The sequence below is a fragment of the Crinia signifera genome, chromosome 19 (assembly GCF_055691185.1).
Source record: "Crinia signifera chromosome 19, ASM5569118v1, whole genome shotgun sequence".
In the NCBI taxonomy this organism is placed as follows: domain Eukaryota; kingdom Metazoa; phylum Chordata; class Amphibia; order Anura; family Myobatrachidae; genus Crinia; species Crinia signifera.
The window spans coordinates 143,379,918-143,404,246 of record NC_139226.1 but is presented as its reverse complement, the minus strand read 5'-3'; the positions used below and the strand labels follow the sequence as shown (position 1 = coordinate 143,404,246).

Genomic DNA, 24,329 nt, shown 5'->3' with positions numbered 1-24,329 from the left:
GCAAAGACGAGAGTGAATGCATCTGTTCTATGCTGTGTGTTTCAGTGCTTTACTAAAATGAACAATGATTGTACCAATTTGTACACCGGTCCGCCTCGGGTAGGCTGTCAGCCCTGACATGGGCGCAATATATTTAAATCGCCGGGACTGCTTCAAAGTGACATTTGTTAGTGAGTGATTTAATCTGAGGACAGTTACTTGGGTACTATTGTCTTCAGCATTTACTTACCGCATGGGATGTGCCCGTGGTACATGTCATACATGGCATACCCACGTGTAAATAAATCTGAATCACCGTGTATGATGTAGTCCCGGACCGGAATGCACATCTGGAGTTGGGAAACCATTGTGATTTCTAGTGGGGAGAAGTATGTCCGTTTTCTTTTTTTAATTAATAAATGTCCATAATATATTAAGATTCATATCTATAAAATGAAACATTATCATACGTTGTTGTTAAAGTTGGATGAGAAAACACATTTTAATTTAAGTAAAAAAAAAAAATGAAATAAAAGCACAGTAGTGAAGGGTGATCGGATCATCCGGGCAGGTCCAGCTGGCTGCTACTTTCTGTTTCTTTCCATTTCTGAAAGAGATATAAATGTATTCCTGTGTTATCCAGCAGGGTATCCGGATCACTGTCACTAGGGCTGTGTACACAGCAGCAGGGCCAAATTAAGCCCTGATCACAGGGCACATTTTTTATCAAATGGACAAAACCATGCTGCACTGTAGGTGGGGCAGATGTAAAAGGTACAGAGAGAAAGAGAGATTTTGGTGAGTTGATTTGTTTCTATGCAGGATAAATACTGGCTGCTTTATTTTTACACTGCCGTTTGACCACACCCCACCCATCGGCCCCCCCCCTGCAGTGCAGCATGGTTTTGTCCATTTGGGAAATGTACCCTGGGATCAAGGCTACAAATCACTGCAGCTTTCAGTGTCTGTAGTGTGAGAGGAGAAGTTTCCAGTCACATACTGGATGGCGCCTTCCTGGCTCCGCTGACACACAGATGTGGTTAACGCATTGGGGCTTATTCTGCATTGGACGCAGCAACGCTCATGAGTGCATTGTTGCCGGTATTGCTCCTGCGCTGTTGCAGTTGCTGCTACGAGCCCTCCCCTGCCTTGTGTACCAAATGGATGTGCAAGAACTGAGACACCCACATTGGACAGCTGCAGACCCTGAGAATGTTGCTTTGTACATTGTTGGACACAGCCATTGGTTGCACCATGGAAACTTATCCCATCCCCTTGCTTGGTGCAGATTCTCCATCAAAGTGTGGCCATGTGAGTGATTAAGGGTCTATGTACCGAGCCTCCGAGAGAGATAAAGTACCAGCCAGACTGTATTAAGGCTGGAGAAGTGATAAAGTGATAACGCAGCAGCCAACTCCTAACTGCAAAGTTACCGGCTTGGTTTGAAAATTGGCAGCAGCGTTATCACCTCCCACTTTATCACTTCATCCGTTGTGTCAGTAAGCAGAGGTTCTGGTGCAATATGAGGTCAGTAATAATAAGAATAAGGACCTGAGTATTGTGCTCTTTCCTGCCATTACTATGACCCATCATAGAGGCCATGGTGCCACCGCCAGTCCATGTCCCTGATGTCAGTGTATTGTAACGTTGACCAGTCCTACAGGACAATCCTTACCGTAGAGCTCTATTGCTGTTTGGTGCTCCGTCCCTCCGTTTCCGTCGCACCCTGCGTTGTTGATCGTTTCGGTGTCTTCATCCATCCCCACCAGCAAAGTCATAAAGTCCACCACGGTGTCGATATTTTCCTTGTTCTTGGTCTTGTCCTTGAGCGTACAGAGGACGCTGAGCCGGCTGAAGGACTTCAGCCGGGAGATGTTGGCCCGCAGGAACATGATGATGATGTTTAAGTCGTTGATGGGGCACCCAAGCATCTTCTTACTCAGGAGGTCAAACGCAGGAAGCATTTCGTAGACATTTAGGAACTGCTTGTCCCAGTGGAAGAGCTTGCTTATATTATAGAGAATGACAGGAACCAAGAGAATGTAAATGACCGCGTTCACCACGCTAATAATTTGGAATATCGATAACGCTATTAATTTGCATTTGACAAACGTGGCTGCGGACGAATGGAAGTCAGGAGTTACGTGGCAATTGAACTCATCTTGGTGGAAGATGTTGAGGTGGAAGAATCCCAGGTAGAAGCAGGTGAAGACTATGAGGATGAGGAGGAGAATGTTCCGCAGGAGGTAAGTCAGAGCGATGTAATGCGAGTGCTGCTTGCAGGTCAGGTACTTCTCCAACAGGGGGAACTCGAAGTAGCGCACGTGGCGAGCACTGAAACACAGCCCCGATTAGTACCCATCATTGCAAATTAAAATCAACACTTACAAGCTGATAGTGTGCGCTATATAAATAGAGTGTTCCCGGCTGTCGGGAGGGAGCGCCAAGTGAGTCCTGGCACACTCCGTGCTGCGAGCAGGGGGAACATCATTCCATAGCCAATGCTTCCTTTTCCCTGGGTTCACAACTGCGAACGTTTGGTGCCTTCCCGCCCATTTGTCAAGGAAGATCAATTGTTAGAGTAATCTGGGGCCCTCGGGGACCTGGTAGATGATCCAGCTCTGCTTTATCTCTTATGTCAGTGTTTCCCAACTCCAGTCCTCAAGGACCCCTAACAGTTCATGTTTTCCAGATCTCCTATTTGGCGCATAGGCATGTCCACTACTGTCTGACACATTTAGAAATCTGCTGATTCCGCCACCTGTTATACTGAGGAGATCTGGATAACATGGACTGTGAGGAGTCCCTGAGGACTGGAGTTAGGAATTGGACTAGTGAAGTAGTTGAACCCCGCTGTAGTTTACAGTAATCACGTGCTATGTCCAGTGCGTTTGTTTCTGTGATTCATGGGAGGGGTTAGGGCGGAGACTGGGAGGTGCTATGGGCATGTAATGTGTAATGGCCACAGTGGCTATATCTTATAGGAGGCTTCTATTAGGCACGGCCATCTGAAAGGGGTCGATGTTGTATCCGATGGTGAAGAGATCCAATCCCCTAGTGCACTGGGGCCTCTGCGTATGTGTGTGAAATGTTGCGGTATGATTGTTCTCCACAAGTTAACAAAGCGCCAGCTTATGTAAGATACTTCCCAGCGGGTTGGCGTGAAATGTAGAACGACGCTCGCAGTTACTGTAAAGACTGGTGCACTGACTGCGAGCGGTGTTTGTACATTTTCACCTCTGACCTTCAGGGAAGCTGACGCCGCCACTTCGTAAATAACGCCCTACGTCTCATTACAGTGTTGGGGTGAATGAGCCCCTATTATTTTTTTGGGCACCTGATTTAATGATTGTATAACTACAGCACTATTATACCAAGATCAGTGCTCAGCACCTTTTCAGCTCCTCCCAGAACAGCTGGGGGTCCGGGCAGCTGCGGTGAGTCTTCAGTAAATGCTGGACCAGTTTAATAGACCGGTTGTAGGACTTGTCCAGCTCATCAATAATAAAGAGCAGATCGGGGTAAAGTGCAGACTTCGAGATATATTGCCAGAGTGCGACCGGAATAAACATCGCAATAGCCACAATCATCAATGTGAAGGGAAACACCTGGGGGAGGAAGATAAGAATTGATATAAGGGTGGGATGGAGCACAACATATATATGTACGAGGGGTACAACGTCACAAGTAAGGGGGGAGCAGGGGGCACAAACTAAAAGTGTGGGGCATGTGGCATAAATCTACACATTCATTAAATGTTAAAGGGATATTAAAGTATATTAAATTGAACTATAAAAGGGAACATTTGGCTTGCATACATAAACTGCCTCTCCCTGCCACCATCTGCCTCCACCCTCTGCCTCTCCCTGCCACCATCTGCCTCCACCCTCTGCCACCCACTGCCTCTCCCTGCCACCATCTGCTTCCACCCTCTGCCTCTCCCTGCCACAATCTGCCTCTCCCTGCCACCATCTGCCTCCACCCACTGCCTCTCCCTGCCACCATCTGCCTCTCCCAGCCACCCACTGCCTCTCCCTGCCACCCTCTGCCTCCACTCCCTGCTACCCTCTGCCTCCCGCTGCCACCATCTGCCTCCACCCTCTGCCTCTCCCTGCCACCATCTGCCTCCACCCACTGCCTCTCCCTGCCACCATCTGCCTCTCCCTGCCACCCTCTGCCTCTCCCTGCCACCCTCTGACTCTCCCTGACACCATCTGCTTCCACCCTCTGCCTTTCCCTGCCACCATCTGCATCTCCCTGCCACACTCTGCCTCCACCCTCTGCCTCTCCCTGACACCATCGGCTTCCACCATCTGCCTCTCCCTGCCACCATCTGCCTCTCCCTGCCACCATCTGCCTCCACCCACTGCCTCTCCCTGCCACCCTCTGCCTCTCACCGCCACCCTCTGCCTCTCACTGCCACCATCTGCCTCTCCCTGCCACCATCTGCCTCTACCCATCCACCCACTGTCTCTCCTAGCCACCATCTGCCTCTACCCTTCCCTTCCACCCTCTGCCTATCATGCATTGTCTCTACCATTCAACGTCCTCCTCTATCCCTCTGTCACCCACTGCCACCATCTGCCTCTATCCTTTCCTTGTCACCCACTGCCTCCCCCTGGCATCCTCTTCCCCAATACCCCTCCCTGTAACCTACTGCCTCCCATTGGCACCCTATGCCTCTCCTAGACTTCCTCTGCCTCCCTCTAGAGCAGTGTTTTTCAACCACTGTCTGGTGGCACACTAGTGTACCTTGAGCTGTTCTCAAGTGTGCCCCCAGATCTAGAGATGCCCAGACCAGTTTACAGCCACCACCAGTTCAACTGTTATTTACTGGTCTCTTCTTTTCATGTAAAGGGCCAATGTATTTTATTTGTGTTACCTGTGGGGACCAGTGTGATTGTTTGTTTTTTAAATGGTGGCCAATAGGTGTGTGTTTTTTCCTGTGGGGGCTAGTGTGTTTTGCCCTGTGGGGATCTCATGGTGTGTCTTGGCAATTTTAAAATCTTATTTAGTGTGCCGTAAGGTGAAAAGGTTGAAAATCACCGCTCTAGAGGATGATTTGGGTGATTGACCACTAGGAATATACAGACAGTTGATGCAGATCTTACCTTATGTATCCACAGCGACCTGATGTAGGGGTTAGTGGGGGAAGAGAAGTCGTGGTGGGTCAGGGACTGCCAGCAATGCTTGTCCACATATTCCACTTGTTTCTCCGTAAAATTATTTGGAGGGAAGCAGAGGACTTGTGACCCTGAAATAGGGAGAATACGTCACGTGTGGGGCCGCAGGCTGACTGCCCTCACTGGTGGATGGGGCTCATTCTGCTGGGATAGGCAGCATGACACGTGGCCTGTAGGAATTATTAATGCACCCCACAGGGGCGTGAGCCCTGGGCACAGATAGCCCTGATGTATGTATTCCTGTCTATGGCGTATAACACAGGTACGGTGGGCTGTGGAACTACAAGTGCCAGAATAGACACAGCTGAACAACTTCTCAGCAGCCTAATTACTGCTGTTTTTGGCAGTAATGGGGTGTTTTCGCTGGTGAACCATTGGGCGTCATCAGTGGCAGCTCTAGAGGCACAGCTCAAAATTCAAATAGGGGAGAAACCCCAACTCCCAGTTAGTGCTTGGAATGGCAGTTGTTGGGTGTGGCTCCCATATTTGAATTTTGTGCTGCAGCTACACTCCACCACCACCCACTGGAGCCTCCCCTGCGCTGCATCATGTTTCATTTCTAATACCGGCACAGTTGCAGTATTTCAAATCTCATTAGCACCATGTCGGTATGCTTTGTTCAAAGATCCACTGTCTACATTATCAGTGTCGGCATTGTGGCCACGGACCAGTTAACTACATTCTGAAATATTGAGCTTAACACATGGTGGGAATAGAACCCATGACCTCAGTGCTGTGAGGCAGTAATGCTAACCATTACACCGTCGGTACTGCCCCGTATATATAACACATGGTGGGGATAGAACCCATGACCTCAGTGCTGTGAGGCAGTAATGTAACCATTACACCGTCCGTACTGCCCCGTATATATAACACATGGTGGGGATAGAACCCATGACCTCAGCGCTGTGAGGCAGTAATACTAACCATTACACCATCCGTACTGCCCCGTGTATATATAACACATGGTGGGGATAGAACCCATGACCTCAGTGCTGTGAGGCAGTAATGCTAACCATTACACCATCCGTACTGCCCCATATATATAACACATGGTGGGAATAGAACCCATGACCTCAGTGCTGTAACGCAGTAATGTAACCATTACACCATCCGTGCTACCCTGTATATATAACACATGGTGGGGATAGAACCCATCACCTCAGCGCTGTGAGGCAGTAATGCTAACCATTACACCATGCGTACTGCCCTGTATATATAACACATGGTGGGGATAGAACCCATGACCTCAGTGCTGTGAGGCAGTAATGTAACCATTACACCATCCGTGCTACCCTGTATATATAACACATGGTGGGGATAGAACCCATCACCTCAGTGCTGTGAGGCAGTAATACTAACCATTACACCGTCCGTACTGCCCCGTATATATAACACATGGTGGGAATAGAACCCATGACCTCAGTGCTGTGAGGCAGTAATGTAACCATTACACCATCCGTGCTACCCTGTATATATAACACATGGTGGGGATAGAACCCATCACCTCAGCGCTGTGAGGCAGTAATGCTAACCATTACACCATGCGTACTGCCCTGTATATATAACACATGGTGGGAATAGAGCCCATGACCTCAGTGATGTGAGGCAGTAATATTAACCATTACACCATCCGTACTGCCCCGTATATATAACACATGGTGGGGATAGAACCCATGACCTCAGCGCTGTGAGGCAGTAATGCTAACCATTACACCGGCCGTACTGCCTGTATATATAACACATGGTGGGGATAGAACCCATGACCTCAGTGCTGTGAGGCAGTAATGTAACCATTACACCGTCCGTACTGCCCCGTATATATAACACATGGTGGGGATAGAACGCATGACCTCAGTGCTGTGAGGCAGTAATGTAACCATTACACCGTCCGTACTGCCCGTATATATATAACACATGGTGGGGATAGAACCCATGACCTCAGTGCTGTGAGGCAGTAATGCTAACCATTACACCATCCGTACTGCCCCATATATATAACACATGGTGGGAATAGAACCCATGACCTCAGTGCTGTAACGCAGTAATGAAACCATTACACCATCCGTACTGCCCTGTATATATAACACATGGTGGGGATAGAACCCATGACCTCAGTGCTGTGAGGCAGTAATGTAACCATTACACCATCCGTGCTACCCTGTATATATAACACATGGTGGGGATAGAACCCATCACCTCAGTGCTGTGAGGCAGTAATACTAACCATTACACCGTCCGTACTGCCCCGTATATATAACACATGGTGGGAATAGAACCCATGACCTCAGTGCTGTGAGGCAGTAATGTAACCATTACACCATCCGTGCTACCCTGTATATATAACACATGGTGGGGATAGAACCCATCACCTCAGCGCTGTGAGGCAGTAATGCTAACCATTACACCATGCGTACTGCCCTGTATATATAACACATGGTGGGAATAGAGCCCATGACCTCAGTGATGTGAGGCAGTAATATTAACCATTACACCATCCGTACTGCCCCGTATATATAACACATGGTGGGGATAGAACCCATGACCTCAGCGCTGTGAGGCAGTAATGCTAACCATTACACCGGCCGTACTGCCTGTATATATAACACATGGTGGGGATAGAACCCATGACCTCAGTGCTGTGAGGCAGTAATGTAACCATTACACCGTCCGTACTGCCCCGTATATATAACACATGGTGGGGATAGAACGCATGACCTCAGTGCTGTGAGGCAGTAATGTAACCATTACACCGTCCGTACTGCCCGTATATATATAACACATGGTGGGGATAGAACCCATGACCTCAGTGCTGTGAGGCAGTAATGCTAACCATTACACCATCCGTACTGCCCCATATATATAACACATGGTGGGAATAGAACCCATGACCTCAGTGCTGTAACGCAGTAATGAAACCATTACACCATCCGTGCTACCCTGTATATATAACACATGGTGGGGATAGAACCCATCACCTCAGCGCTGTGAGGCAGTAATGCTAACCATTACACCATGCGTACTGCCCTGTATATATAACACATGGTGGGGATAGAACCCATGACCTCAGTGCTGTGAGGCAGTAATGTAACCATTACACCATCCGTGCTACCCTTTTGCCGCCATGGTGGGCCTGCATACTTTAAATGCCAGGGACTATTTTTAATCCCATTCCCACCCTCTCTCTGCCGCTCTTTTAGCATGTACACTGGCACCACTTATCACCGCCCCTCCCCCACCCAAACCCTCTTTTATCATGGTGCCCCCCCCCTGTCATTTTATCCTGGATCCGCCCCTGGTGCCCACAAAGCGTGATCTATGTGCACTGTCTGGGTTCTATAGAGAGAGAGATAAATTATACAGTATTTATATATGGGGAGCTGTACAGGAGCAGCTGGGTGTGGCAGTAATGTAACCATTACACCATATGGGGAGCTGTACAGGGCGCAGCTGGGTGTGGCAGTAATGCTAACCATTACACCATATGGGGAGCTGTACAGGGCGCAGCTGGGTGTGGCAGTAATGCTATAACCATTACCCCATATGGGGAGCTGTACAGGGTGCAGCTGGATGTGGCAGTAATGTAACCATTACACCATATGTGGAGCTGTACAGGGCGCAGCTGGGTGTGGCAGTAATGCTATAACCATTACACCATATGGGGAGCTGTACAGGGCGCAGCTGGGTGTGGCAGTAATGTAACCATTACAACATATGGGGAGCTGTACAGGGCGCAGCTGGGTGTGGCAGTAATGCTATAACCATTACACCATATGGGGAGCTGTACAGGGTGCAGCTGGGTGTGGCTGTAATGCTATAACCATTACACCATATGGGGAGCTGTGCAGGGCGCAGCTGGGTGTGGCAGTAATGTAACCATTACACCATATGGGGGGCTGTACAGGGCGCAGCTGGGTGTGGCAGTAATGTAACCATTGCACCATATGGGGAGCTGTACAGGGCGCAGCTGGGTGTGGCAGTAATGTAACCATTACACCATATGGGGAGCTGTACAGGGCGCAGCTGGGTGTGGCAGTAATGTAACCATTACACCATATGGGGAGCTGTACAGGGCGCAGCTGGGTGTGGCAGTAATGTAACCATTACACCATATGGGGAGTTGTACAGGGTGCAGCTGGGTGTGGCAGTGATGTAACCATTACACCTAATGGGGAGCTGTACAGGGCGCAGCTGGGTGTGGCAGTAATGCTATAACCATTACACCATATGGGGAGCTGTACAGGGCGCAGCTGGGTGTGGCAGTAATACTATAACCATTACACCATATGGGGAGCTGTACAGGGCGCAGCTGGGTGTGGCAGTAATGCTATAACCATTACACCATATGGGGAGCTGTACAGGGCGCAGCTGGGTGTGGTAGTAATGTGACCATTACAACATATGGGGAGCTGTACAGGGTGCAGCTGGGTGTGGCAGTAATGTAACCATTACACCATATGGGGAGCTGTACAGGGTGCAGCTGGGTGTGGCTGTAATGCTATAACTATTACACCATATGGGGAGCTGTACAGGGCGCAGCTGGGTGTGGCAGTAATGCTATAACCATTACACCATATGGGGAGCTGTACAGGGCGCAGCTGGGTGTGGCAGTAATGCTATAACCATTACACCATATGGGGAGCTGTACAGGGCGCAGCTGGGTGTGGCAGTAATGCTATAACCATTACACCATATGGGGAGCTGTACAGGGCGCAGCTGGGTGTGGCAGTAATGTAACCATTACACCATATGGGGAGCTGTACAGGGTGCAGCTGGGTGTGGCTGTAATGCTATAACCATTACACCATATGGGGAGCTGTACAGGGCGCAGCTGGGTGTGGCAGTAATGTAACCATTACACCATATGGGGAGCTGTACAGGGTGCAGCTGGGTGTGGCTGTAATGCTATAACCATTACACCATATGGGGAGCTGTACAGGGCGCAGCTGGGTGTGGCAGTAATGTAACCATTACACCATATGGGGAGCTGTACAGGGCACAGCTGGGTGTGGCAGTAATGTAACCATTACACCATATGGGGAGCTGTACAGGGTGCAGCTGGGTGTGGCAGTAATGTAACCCAGGGTTGCCGACTTTAACATTCTCCTCTCCGGGAGAAGCCTGGAGAGGAGAGTTTCAGCAGCCGCTCAGGGGGCGGGGCTTACGAGTGACATCACTAAGCCCTGCCCCCATACTGTTAAAAGCAGCGAATTCAGGGATCTCCATGGAGGGGTGGGGCTAAAATGATGCGATTGTGCCGTTTTAGCTCCGCCCCCTCCTCTGAGACCCGAGGATTGCGGCATTTTAATGCCGCGATCCGGGGGTCAGCGGGGGTCCCCCCTGAATCCGGGAGGGTTGCCCACCCTTCCAGGGGCCGGGAGGGGGTACCCGATTTTCGGGAGACTCCCGGAAATTCCGGGAGGGTCGGCAACCCTGATGTAACCATTACACCATATGGGGAGCTGTACAGGGCGCAGCTGGGTGTGGCAGTAATGCTATAACCATTACACCATATGGGGAGCTGTACAGGGCGCAGTAGGGTGTGGCAGTAATGTAACCATTACACCATATGGGGAGCTGTACAGGGCGCAGCTGGGTGTGGCAGTAATGTAACCATTACACCATATGGGAAGCTGTACAGGGCGCAGCAGGGTGTGGCAGTAATACTATAACCATTACACCATATGGGGAGCTGTACAGGGCGCAGCTGGGTGTGGCAGTAATGCTATAACCATTACACCATATGGGGAGCTGTACAGGGCGCAGTAGGGTGTAGCAGTAATGTAACCATTACACCATATGGGGAGCTGTACAGGGTGCAGCTGGGTGTGGCAGTGATGTAACCATTACACCCAATGGGGAGCTGTACAGGGCGCAGCTGGGTGTGGCAGTAATGCTATAACCATTACACCATATGGGGAGCTGTACAGGGCGCAGCTGGGTGTGGCAGTAATACTATAACCATTACACCATATGGGGAGCTGTACAGGGCGCAGCTGGGTGTGGCAGTAATGCTATAACCATTACACCATATGGGGAGCTGTACAGGGCGCAGCTGGGTGTGGCAGTAATGTAACCATTACAACATATGGGGAGCTGTACATGGCGCAGCTGGGTGTGGCAGTAATGCTATAACCATTACACCATATGGGGAGCTGTACAGGGCGCAGCTGGGTGTGGCAGTAATGTAACCATTACACCATATGGGGAGCTGTACAGGGCGCAGCTGGGTGTGGCAGTAATGTAACCATTACACCATATGGGGAGCTGCACAGGGCGCAGCTGGGTGTGGCAGTAATGCTATAACCATTACACCATATGGGGAGCTGTACAGGGCGCAGCTGGGTGTGGCAGTAATGTAACCATTACACCATATGGGGAGCTGTACAGGGCGCAGCTGGGTGTGGCAGTAATGTAACCATTACACCATATGGGGAGCTGCACAGGGCGCAGCTGGGTGTGGCAGTAATGTAACCATTACACCATATGGGGAGCTGTACGGGGCGCAGCTGGGTGTGGCAGTAATGCTATAACCATTGCACCATATGGGGAGCTGCACAGGTTGCAGCTGGGTGTGGCAGTAATGTAACCATTACACCATATGGGGAGCTGTACAGGGCGCAGCTGGGTGTGGCAGTAATGTAACCATTACACCATATGGGGAGCTGTACAGGGCGCAGCTGGGTGTGGCAGTAATGTAACCATTACACCATATGGGGAGCTGTACAGGGTGCAGCTGGGTGTGGCAGTAATGTAACCATTACACCATATGGGGAGCTGTACAGGGCGCAGCTGGGTGTGGCAGTAATGTAACCATTACACCATATGGGGAGCTGCACAGGGCGCAGCTGGGTGTGGCAGTAATGTAACCATTACACCATATGGGGAGCTGCACAGGGCGCAGCTGGGTGTGGCAGTAATGTAACCATTACACCATATGGGGACCTGTACAGGGCGCAGCTTGGTGTGGCAGTAATGTAACCATTACACCATATGGGGAGCTGTACAGGGCGCAGCTGGGTGTGGCAGTAATGTAACCATTACACCATATGGGGAGCTGCACAGGGCGCAGCTGGGTGTGGCATTAATGTAACCATTACACCATATGGGGAGCTGTACAGGGCGCAGCTGGGTGTGGCAGTAATGCTATAACCATTACACCATATGGGGAGCTGTACAGGGCGCAGCTGGGTGTGGCAGTAATGTAACCATTACACCATATGGGGAGCTGTACAGGGCGCAGCTGGGTGTGGCAGTAATGTAACCATTACACCATATGGGGAGCTGCACAGGGCGCAGCTGGGTGTGGCAGTAATGTAACCATTACACCATATGGGGAGCTGTACAGGGCGCAGCTGGGTGTGGCAGTAATGCTATAACCATTACACCATATGGGGAGCTGTACAGGGCGCAGCTGGGTGTGGCAGTAATGCTATAACCATTACACCATATGGGGAGCTGTACAGGGCGCAGCTGGGTGTGGCAGTAATGCTATAACCATTACACCATATGGGGAGCTGTACAGGGCGCAGCTGGGTGTGGCAGTAATGTAACCATTACACCATATGGGGAGCTGTACAGGGCGCAGCTGGGTGTGGCAGTAATGTAACCATTACACCATATGGGGAGCTGTACAGGGCGCAGCTGGGTGTGGCAGTAATGTAACCATTACACCATATGGGGAGCTGTACAGGGCGCAGCTGGGTGTGGCAGTAATGCTATAACCATTACACCATATGGGGAGCTGTACAGGGCGCAGCTGGGTGTGGCAGTAATGCTATAACCATTACACCATATGGGGAGCTGTACAGGGCGCAGCTGGGTGTGGCAGTAATGCTATAACCATTACACCATATGGGGAGCTGTACAGGGTGCAGCTGGGTGTGGCAGTAATGTAACCATTACAACATATGGGGAGCTGTACAGGGTGCAGCTGGGTGTGGCAGTAATGTAACCATTACACCATATGGGGAGCTGTACAGGGCGCAGCTTGGTTTGGCAGTAAGGTAACCATTACAACATATAGGGAGCTGTACAGGGCGCAGCTGGGTGTGGCAGTAAGGTAACCATTACACCATATGAGGAGCTGTACAGGGCGCAGCTGGGTGTGGCAGTAATGTAACCATTACACCATATGGGGAGCTGTACAGGGCGCAGCTGGGTGTGGCAGTAATGTAACCATTACACCATATGGGGAGCTGTACAGGGCGCAGCTGGGTGTGGCAGTAATGTAACCATTACACCATATGGGGAGCTGTACAGGGCGCAGCTGGGTGTGGCACACATAACTGTCTTCCCCACAAGTGGTGGCATTAAGGTCTATGCTACTACAAGCACCTTCTAGTGATCACAGAACGTAACATCTGCCCGGAGCCCTCCCAGAGTCAGGATGGGTATTACAGTAACGCCTCTGTTCTGTACATTGTTCTATAGCTGATATTTGGGTAATTCTATATAAATAACATCATTACACATACATAGAGATTGGGGTAAATGTATTAAGCTGTGGAGAAAGATAAAGTACCAGCCAATAGCTGATTGACTGATACTTTATCTCTCTCTCGAAGCTTTGCTACATCTGCACCATTGTATTATAAGAAGTATGATTCCTTTCACATGTGTATGTCCTCCTGGTTATATAAGAGCCTGTTGTCTGTGGAGAAAGCGACTCAATGTACATACTGCTATTCGGAAGGAGGGTAAGCAGTAGCGCACGCAGGGGGGGGGGTTTCTGAGTACCCAGAAACCCCCCCAGGAGTCTAAGGACCCTAGGCTGAAAGCTGAGGGTCCCCTCTTTCCATGGGTACAAGAATTTTAAAAATCGGCCATTGGGAACCGGAGATATCTGATTTCAAAGCAGTGGTCCCCATCCAAGCCTATTAATTGCTATTCCCAGTCAGATATTTCAGGTTCTGTCTGACTTGGAGTTTTGCTGAGGGGATATTCCAAAAGCTGGGACTCTCCCCCTTTGATGGACACTAGTAGCTTGTCTCTACTGTTCCCAGAACCAGAGATATCAGCCTTCCAGCAGCTGGTTACTGCTCCAGCTCCACACACCTGGTATGTAGTTTTAAATTCTCCTTGGCAGATTGCTCTGCCTCCTGAACTCTGATCCCCTAGTCCCCAGTACAATTTGGTAGTTGGGATTCTCTAGTTTTATTTCCATTAAAATCTAAGAAATCTATTTCTGGGAACTGGAGATATCTGCAGTCAAGCAAGCTGTCGTCCCACCAGAAAATTATGAATAATAAGCCCACTCTACTATACACCCCTCCTCTGCATATTAAACATCCTCTACCACCCTGGAAGTTATGTATCAGGGCCCCTTCATTCAGCCCAATGCCCCCTTCTACCACCCCATCTCCCACCATCTGTGCAGTAAAGGGGTAATTAGTGGAAATTACTGATCCAGGCCCTACATGCTGAGCAGTTGATATAATACCCCCTACCACCCGGGGCAAAGCTTCCCCCACCCCTACCGCTGGAGGATCGGTAAGTGCCCCAATACATTGTTATGCCCAGGGGTCTACACTGCTGTTGATGCCCATGTATGTACTGTATGTATATATAATTATTATTATTATTATTATTTATATACATTTGGTCTATCTATAATACTTTAACTGACCCGGCATATACTGGGTCACCTAAGTGTCCATCTCCGTGCTTTGCTCCGCCCCTCTGGAAACCCCCTTCTGAAAATCCTGCGTTTGCCCCTGGTAAGGCTGGCCCCCACGGACATCCTGCCTACAGGACTGGGATGTCCCTCGGATAAATAGTCCCTGGACTTACTGATCCATACTCTATGTGCTGTAACCCATTCTTGCCCATTTTATGCCCCACATGCAGACAGTACCATTCCTTGTTATGTCCATAACTTCTGCTACAGTTTTCCCACGGAACATATGGGGGAGACGAGATGAACAGGAGGCACTGTAATATGTGGCACTCATTGGTGGCTGTGCCCATTAAATGTCACCGCACAACCCCCAATGGAACATAGTGAGTGATAAAGTACTAACCTGCCAGCTGCTAACTGCCATGTAACAGGCTGTGTGTGAAAATGAGCGTTAGGAGCTGATTGGTTTGATTACTTTCTCTCCAATACTTCGTATAGAGATGTTATATAATGTATAGAGACAACTGGTTCTTAACTGTCATTTTGCATATACAGCCTGTAACATGGCAGTTAGCAGCTGATTGGTTCTTTATCTTTCCCCAAACTTTGATAAATCTCTCCCCGAGTTCAGGCCCCCATACACTTATACGCTATGGCCCTTGTCACATGATTTTGACCCATCGGGCTGATAAATCGCTTGACAATCGCCACATCGTATATGTGTCTTACCCCCGGATTGGATCCCGCGCTTATTGGATCTGGAGATTGCCATGGCTGCCACAAGGAATTGTTGGATCGCATATAATTGGATTGCATACGATACATCTTATACAAAATGAGTGCATACGATGTATCGTATGCGGCCTAGTTGCCGGGAGTCCGGCGGGCAGTAGCCAAGGTATCACCTGCATGGGATTTCTCAGCTTAGTGTATGGAGGACTTAATGTATGAAGGGATCGACGTCTTACCAGAAGAAAGTTCCCGGGCGAATGTCAGGGAGACGAGCAGCAGCGGCAGACCGACCGAGATCAGCTTAATGATCCGATCCAGGGGCAGCTCCAGGCGGAGGCCGGTCTTGCTTGTGGGGGTGTCTGGGAGCAGAGCGTCATTAAGCATATACTCCGCTGCCCTGTTTGCAATCGACATGTTTCCAGGCATAAATGATCAACCAAGGATAAAAACACTGGGAGAGCGGTCGCCCCCAAACGCTTCCCCCGCTACCTCATAGATCCAGGACAGACTAACAGCTCCCAGCTGCGTCCTGGGAGCTTAAATATCACAAACCTTCCTTTTTTTTTTATTTCCAAAAATACACCCTTTACGCATTACAGGAGCAGGAATCAATGGAATATGTGCAAAAATACACAGCGATGTCCCCAGTTACTGACACGCCGTAATTTACTGACCGCAGCGCTGTATACTGCAGACTAGATGCGGAATGTCTGTGGCCTGGGAACACCAGATGTGTATGCTGTAAGTAACGGGACAATTACAGGGCCGCTTCTATATAAAGAACTCGGTGGTTTCATGTCCCTGTAATTACCCAGCAGAACAGAGGTCCCTGAGAGGTGCCCAGAACCCTCCCCGGTGTTCTCACACAGGCCCATGGGACTTCTATTTCACATGGGATGTTGCTATGGGAAACGGATTCAGTATGAAATCCCGGCGTTCAAAATCCCAACCGCCGAAATCCTGACAAGGGGGGGACATGGATCACCCCCCCTTGCGGGCTCGCCACGCAGCGGGCCCGGTGCCTCGCTACGGTCGGCATGCTAATTTATTCTCCATCCAGGGGTGTCGTGGACACCCACGGGGGGAGAAAGTGTCGGCATTTTGGCGGTCGGGATTCTGAACGCCGGGATTTACACTGCATCCCTGGGAAACCAATCACTTCTTATTTATTTAGCACCATTAAGAAGAGGGATGGGGAACCTTCAACCCTCCAGCTGCTGTTGAACTTCACATCCCAGCATGCCCTGCTACAGTTTTGCAATTTGACCATGCTAAAACTGTAGCATGGCATGCTGGGATGTGTAGTTCAACAACAGCTGGAGGGTTGAAGGTTCCCCATCCTTGTTCTAGAAGATAGCGGGGGTGATTCAGCTTCAATTGGGACGGGCCCTGTTCTGATGGAAAATGGGCATGTGCAGGGGGCGGCACCATATGAAAACGCTGGGGGCAGGCGGCTAATGTCACATGACGTCAGCGCCACCCTGTCACTGATTTTTAATACTGGAGGGGAAATAAACCGTTCGACGGTCGCTGACCATCAGCCGCATGTGTTCGCGTACTTCCCCCCCGCATGGTACCGAGGAGATTCGGCAGGGGGGGGGGGAATGACCGCTGATTCAGGAACAGTATCTGATTGGTTGCCCATAGCAACATCCCATGTGACATAGAACTCCCCCAATCTCATGTAGTAGCAGCTCAGTCTGTGGGCCTGACTCACACCTGTGAGCAAGACAAAACCATGCTGCGCTGCAGTGGGGCAGATGTAACGTGCACAGAGAGTTAGATTTGGGTGGGGTGTGCAGCAAAAATTTCAGCCTTGCAAACAGGTCTGTATAAGGCCTGTATACGACGTATCATGCCCGTGGAATATTTTCATGTTATGCCACTAGTATATACGCCGCTAGTATATACACCTCTAGTATATACGCCGCTAGTAGATACGCCGCTAGTAGATACGCCGCTAGTAGATACGCCGCTAGTATATATGCCGCTAGTAGATATGACACTAGTATATATGCCACTATACGCCACTAGTAGATATGCCGCTAGTAGATAAGCCACTAGTAGATACGCCGCTTGTATATATGCCACTAGTATATACGCCACTAGTAGATATGCCGCTTGTATATATGCCGCTAGTAGATATGCCGCTAGTAGATATGCCGCTAGTATATATGCCACTAGTAGATATGCCGCTTGTATATATGCCACTAGTAGATATGCCGCTAGTATATATGCCGCTAGTAAATAAGCCACTAGTAGATACGCCGCTAGTAGATACGCCACTAGTATATACGCCACTAGTAGATACACTGCTAGTAGATACGCCGCTAGTAGATACACTGCTAGTAGATACGCCGCTAGTATATACGCCACTAGTAGATATGCCGCTTGTATATATGCCGCTATTAGATATGCCGCTAGTAGATATGCCGCTAGTATATATGCCACTAGTATATATGCCACTAGTAGATATGCCGCTTGTAGATATGCCGCTAGTAGATATGCCGCTAGTAGATATGCCGCTAGTATATATGCCGCTAGTAGATACGCCGCTAGTAGATACGCCGCTAGTAGATATGCCGCTAGTAGATATGCCGCTAGTAGATATGCCGCTAGTAGATATGCCACTAGTAGATATGCCGCTAGTAGATATGCCGCTAGTAGATATGCCGCTAGTAAATAAGCCACTAGTAGATACGCCGCTAGTAGATACGCCACTAGTAGATACACTGCTAGTAGATACGCCGCTAGTATATACGCCACTAGTAGATATGCCGCTTGTATATATGCCGCTTGTATATATGCCGCTATTAGATATGCCGCTAGTAGATATGCCGCTAGTATATATGCCACTAGTATATATGCCACTAGTAGATATGCCGCTTGTATATATGCCGCTAGTAGATATGCCGCTAGTATATATGCCACTAGTAGATACGCCGCTAGTAGATACGCCGCTAGTAGATACGCCGCTAGTATATACGCCACTAGTATATACGCCACTAGTAGATACGCCACTAGTAGATACGCCGCTAGTAGATACGTCGCTAGTGGATACGCCGCTGGTAGATACGCCGCTAGTATACATATGCCGCTAGTAGATAAGCCACTTGTAGATATGCCGCTTGTAGATATACCGCTAGTAGATGTGCCGCTAGTGGATACGCCGCTAGTATACATATGCCGCTAGTAGATAAGCCACTAGTAGATATGCCGCTTGTATATATGCCGCTAGTAGATATGCCGCTAGTGGATACGCCGCTAGTGGATACGCCGCTAGTATACATATGCCGCTAGTAGATATGCCACTAGTATAGATGCCGCTAGTAAAGATGCCACTAGTATAGATGCCGCTAGTATAGATGCCGCTAGTATATATCCCGCTAGTATATATCCCGCTAGTATAGATGCCGCTAGTATAGATGCCGCTAGTATAGATGCCGCTAGTATAGATGCCGCTAGTATAGATGCCGCTAGTATAGATCCCGCTAGTATAGATGCCGCTAGTATAGATGCCGCTAGTATAGATGCCGCTAGTAGATATGCCGCTAGTATAGATGCCGCTAGTATAGATGCCACTAGTATATACCCCACTAGTATAGATGCCACTAGTATATACCCCACTAGTATAGATGCCACTAGTATATACCCCACTAGTATAGATGCCACTAGTATATACCCCACTAGTATAGATGCCACTAGTATATACCCCACTAGTATAGATGCCACTAGTATATATCCCACTAGTATAGATGCCACTAGTATAGATGCCACTAGTATAGATGCCACTAGTATAGATGCATCTGCGCGTTTACCTAGCAATGCTGGCTTGGGGCGGCGGCGGGGAGCACACAGCAGATGTCAGCTGCCCGCCTGCTTCCCGCACAGGGTACTCGCACACCATAAAGGTGTCTCAGATCTGCGAGCGCTGGACAAATCATTTGATGGTTTCCGACCATCGAATGATTTCTCCCCTGCACCTAATGCTGTGTACACACGGTCCGATTTCCTTTCCGATGTTGACGATATAGTCAACATCGGATCAGCATCGGATCAACATCGGATGCAGATCGCAAGGGTTTTAACCCTTGCGATCCCGATGCGCGTTCATGTATCGGAAGCCAGAAAGTCTTGGCTGCCTTGTCTATATAGTGCAGATTTGCACTATATAGTCAAGATAGGATGCAAATCGGATGTGCCTTAAGATCCTATCCACGATTATATCTGATCAGATCGTGGATAGGATCTCAAGGCACATCTAACGTGTGTACACACCATTAGGCTGCAAATGGATGATTATGCAAATCATCCATTGGCAGTGGTGGGGTGAGGCGGTCGGCCGTGCGGGCGGCGTCTGGGGACTCGCAGTGAGTAAGCTCCTTTATATACATCCACTCAGACAGGTACCAGGGCAGAGGATGAGGTAATATATAAGTACGGGATCCAGTCACTATGTGGACAGTTATGTGAACAGCGTTGACACGGAATATGGCGACATGTGTAATGATGTCATTTAGCATAATGCCTACATTAGGGTTATGCTGTGAGTGCGTAGTGTGATGGACAAGGGCAGTGTATTCATATAACCGCGGGACGCCAAAGCTGAGAAGATGCGGCACACTATAGTCATGTCGTCATTTCCTCAGTGCCGACGTGAGGAATGTCAGCAATACAGCCAATGCACAAGTAAACCCTCTCATGGAAGAGAATGGACAGACTGGTGTACCAGTATAGATTGTGTACTGGTCCCTGTAAGCCTATACAGAGCAGCCATTGTACCAGCAGTACGCAGTGTGCCTACTGCCACTGGGTAATAACATAGCAGGATATGCCAGCCTGACACTACCACAGCTCAGCTGCCTCTGTGCCAAGAACAGAGCACACAGAACAGAAATAGCTCTGCCAGGGACAGGCTGCGGGCACAGACCAACATATCTGCAATTATCATTAGCAAATAGTCATTACTCACGGGATTATTATACATTTATCTGTCAGCTGATTCATTACTTATATGTTGGGGGTAGGATGTCAAGATATAATATTAGGCATGTAGCTATAGGTAGAACATTTATATATAGACGCTGGTAGTTATGTTATAATAATAGGCATGTAGCTATAGGTAGAACATTTATATATAGGCGCTGGTAGAGTTATATTATAATAATAGGCATGTAGCTATAGGTAGAACATTTATATATAGACGCTGGTAGAGCTATATTATAATAATAGTCATGTAGCTATAGGTAGAACATTTATATATAGACACTGGTAGAGTTATATTATAATAATAGGCATGTAGCTATAGGTAGAACATTTATATATAGGCGCTGGTAGAGCTATATTATAATAATAGGCATGTAGCTATAGGTAGAACATTTATATATAGGCGCTGGTAGAGCTATATTATAATAATAGTCATGTAGCTATAGGTAGAACATTTATATATAGACGCTGGTAGTTATATTATAATAATAGGCATGTAGCTGTAGGTAGAACATTTATATATAGACGCTGGTAGAGTTATATTATAATAATAGGCATGTAGCTATAGGTAGAACATTTATATATAGACGCTGGTAGTTATATTATAATAATAGGCATGTAGCTGTAGGTAGAACATTTATATATAGGCGCTGGTAGAGTAATATTATAATAATAGGCATGTAGCTATAGGTAGAACATTTATATATAGACGCTGGTAGAGCTATATTATAATAATAGTCATGTAGCTATAGGTAGAACATTTATATATAGACACTGGTAGAGTTATATTATAATAATAGGCATGTAGCTATAGGTAGAACATTTATATATAGGCGCTGGTAGAGCTATATTATAATAATAGTCATGTAGCTATAGGTAGAACATTTATATATAGACGCTGGTAGTTATATTATAATAATAGGCATGTAGCTGTAGGTAGAACATTTATATATAGACGCTGGTAGAGTTATATTATAATAATAGGCATGTAGCTATAGGTAGAACATTTATATATAGGCGCTGGTAGTTATATTATAATAATAGGCATGTAGCTATAGGTAGAACATTTATATATAGACGCTGGTAGTTATAGTATAATAATAGTCCTGTAGCTGTAGGTAGAACATTTATATATAGACGCTTGTAGAGTTATAGTATAATAGGCATGTAGCTATATATAGAACATTTATATATAGACGCTGGTAGAGTAATATTATAATAATAGTCCTGTAGCTATAGATAGAACATTTATATATAGACGCTGGTAGAGTTATAGTATAATAGGCATGTAGCTATAGATAGAACATTTATATATAGACGCTGGTAGAGTAATATTATAATAATAGTCATGTAGCTATAGATAGAACATTTATATATAGACGCTGGTAGAGTAATATTATAATAATAGTCCTGTAGCTATAGATAGAACATTTATATATAGACGCTGGTAGAGTTATAGTATAATAGGCATGTAGCTATAGATAGAACATTTATATATAGACGCTGGTAGAGTAATATTATAATAATAGTCATGTAGCTATAGATAGAACATTTATATATAGACGCTGGTAGAGTAATATTATAATAATAGTCCTGTAGCTATAGATAGAACATTTATATATAGGCGCTGGTAGAGTTATAGTATAATAATAGTCATGTAGCTATAGATAGAACATTTATATATAGACGCTTGTAGAGTTATAGTATAATAATAGTCCTGTAGCTGTGGGTAGAACATTTATATATAGGCGCTGGTAGAGTTATAGTATAATAATAGTCATGTAGCTATAGATAGAACATTTATATATAGACGCTGGTAGAGTTATAGTATAATAGGCATGTAGCTATAGATAGAACATTTATATATAGGCGCTGGTAGAGTTATAGTATAATAATAGTCATGTAGCTATAGATAGAACATTTATATATAGACGCTGGTAGAGTAATATTATAATAATAGTCATGTAGATATAGGTAGAACATTTATATATAGACGCTGGTAGTTATATTATAATAATAGGCATGTAGCTATAGATAGAACATTTATATATAGACGCTGGTAGAGCTATATTATAATAATAGGCATGTAGCTATAGGTAGAACATTTATATATAGGCGCTGGTAGAGCTATATTATAATAATAGGCATGTAGCTATAGGTAGAACATTTATATATAGACGCTGGTAGAGTTATAGTATAATAGGCATGTAGCTATAGATAGAACATTTATATATAGACGCTGGTAGAGTTATAGTATAATAGGAATGTAGCTATAGATAGAACATTTATATATAGACGCTGGTAGAGTTATAGTATAATAGGCATGTAGCTATAGATAGAACATTTATATATAGACGCTGGTAGAGTTATAGTATAATAGGAATGTAGCTATAGATAGAACATTTATATATAGACGCTGGTAGAGCTATATTATAATAATAGGCATGTAGCTGTTTATCACCTGAACTCATTTCTGTTTAACCCTTTGAGTGCCAGTGTTGTTGTGAGAGATGTGCAAAATATCCACTAAAAATGCTGGTGCGCTGTTCTTTTTTTTGGGTGCAATATTTAACTAAAATGTAATTAATTGACTTGGTTGTATTTGTATTTATACTAAAAGAACAGTCGCTGTGAGTGGCGCTGGCATTTTTAATGGATATTTTGAGGATCTCTCACAGCAGTGTTGGCACTGAAAGTGTTAAACAGTTGTTGTTTTTTCTGTTAAAATACCGCTGGCCTTAGTCTCACCAATACCGCTGGCCTTAGTCTCACCAATACCGCTGGCCTTAGTCTCACCAATACCGCTGGCCTTAGTCTCATCAATACCGCTGGCCTTAGTCTCACCAATACCGCTGGGCTTAGTCTCACCAATACCGCTGGGCTTAGTCTCACCAATACCGCTGGGCTTAGTCTCACCAATACCGCTGGGCTTAGTCTCACCAATACCGCTGGGCTTAGTCTCACCAATACCGCTGGGCTTAGTCTCACCAATACCGCTGGCCTTAGTCTCACCAATACCGCTGGCCTTAGTCTCACCAATACCGCTGGCCTTAGTCTCACCAATACCGCTGGCCTTAGTCTCACCAATACCGCTGGCCTTAGTCTCACCAATACCGCTGGCCTTAGTCTCACCAATACCGCTGGCCTTAGTCTCACCAATACCGCTGGGCTTAGGCCGGGTACATGCCTGTGCGACGGGCAATCGGAGCCAATCTGCCAATTTTCCTTTAAATCGAATTGCCTGTACACACCAAACAGATTTAATGAAGGATGGAACAAATATTAGAATGATTATTGGTCCCATTGGCCGTTTAGCAGGACCAACTGGAAGAGAGGATTCTTCACCATTAGAGCAGTTCCATTCTGGAACTCATTGCCGGTGGGGTGAATTTAAATCAAAACTGGGTACATTTTTGGCCACTAGGGGAATCCTATAGATATGACTTACTCAAGTCAGTAGTTACAAGTCAGATAGGTTGAACTCGATGGACTGACGTCTTTTTTCAACCTTAATTACTATGCATGCACCCGCGACCAACTTTTCATAATTATTCCTCGTGATGTCACTCAGCTTTGGTTTAAAAGTAACTGCTTGGCATAGAATGGAAAGTTATTAGCTGTATTTACCAGAAGACTTTGCTGAACATGCGTAGGGAGACCGTAAGGGAAAACAGACTAAACTGAAAGGTTCTCCCAATCTGCTGCTGTAAATTTAGCAAATTAGGAGCCAAGCAGTGGATGACTATCCCTGGACATTATTATACTGATAACTAAACCAATAACTTCACACAGAAACTGCCAACTATCAGTGCCTGTAATAAGACATCAGC

General features: G+C 47.1%; 1 protein-coding gene across 1 annotated transcript; it reads right to left on the bottom strand.

The window, feature by feature from the left end:
* Window positions 1–368: 368 nt before the first annotated feature.
* PANX3 (pannexin 3) lies at window positions 369–16,089 on the bottom strand. The gene is made up of 5 exons (XM_083162132.1): window positions 15,750–16,089; window positions 5,091–5,233; window positions 3,373–3,587; window positions 1,655–2,313; window positions 369–586 (listed from the first exon to the last, which is right to left on the bottom strand). Exons 1-5 carry the CDS (start codon window positions 15,937–15,939, stop codon window positions 564–566), a joined length of 1,230 nt encoding a protein of 409 aa, XP_083018258.1. The 5' UTR covers window positions 15,940–16,089; the 3' UTR covers window positions 369–563.
* Window positions 16,090–24,329: the final 8,240 nt, after the last annotated feature.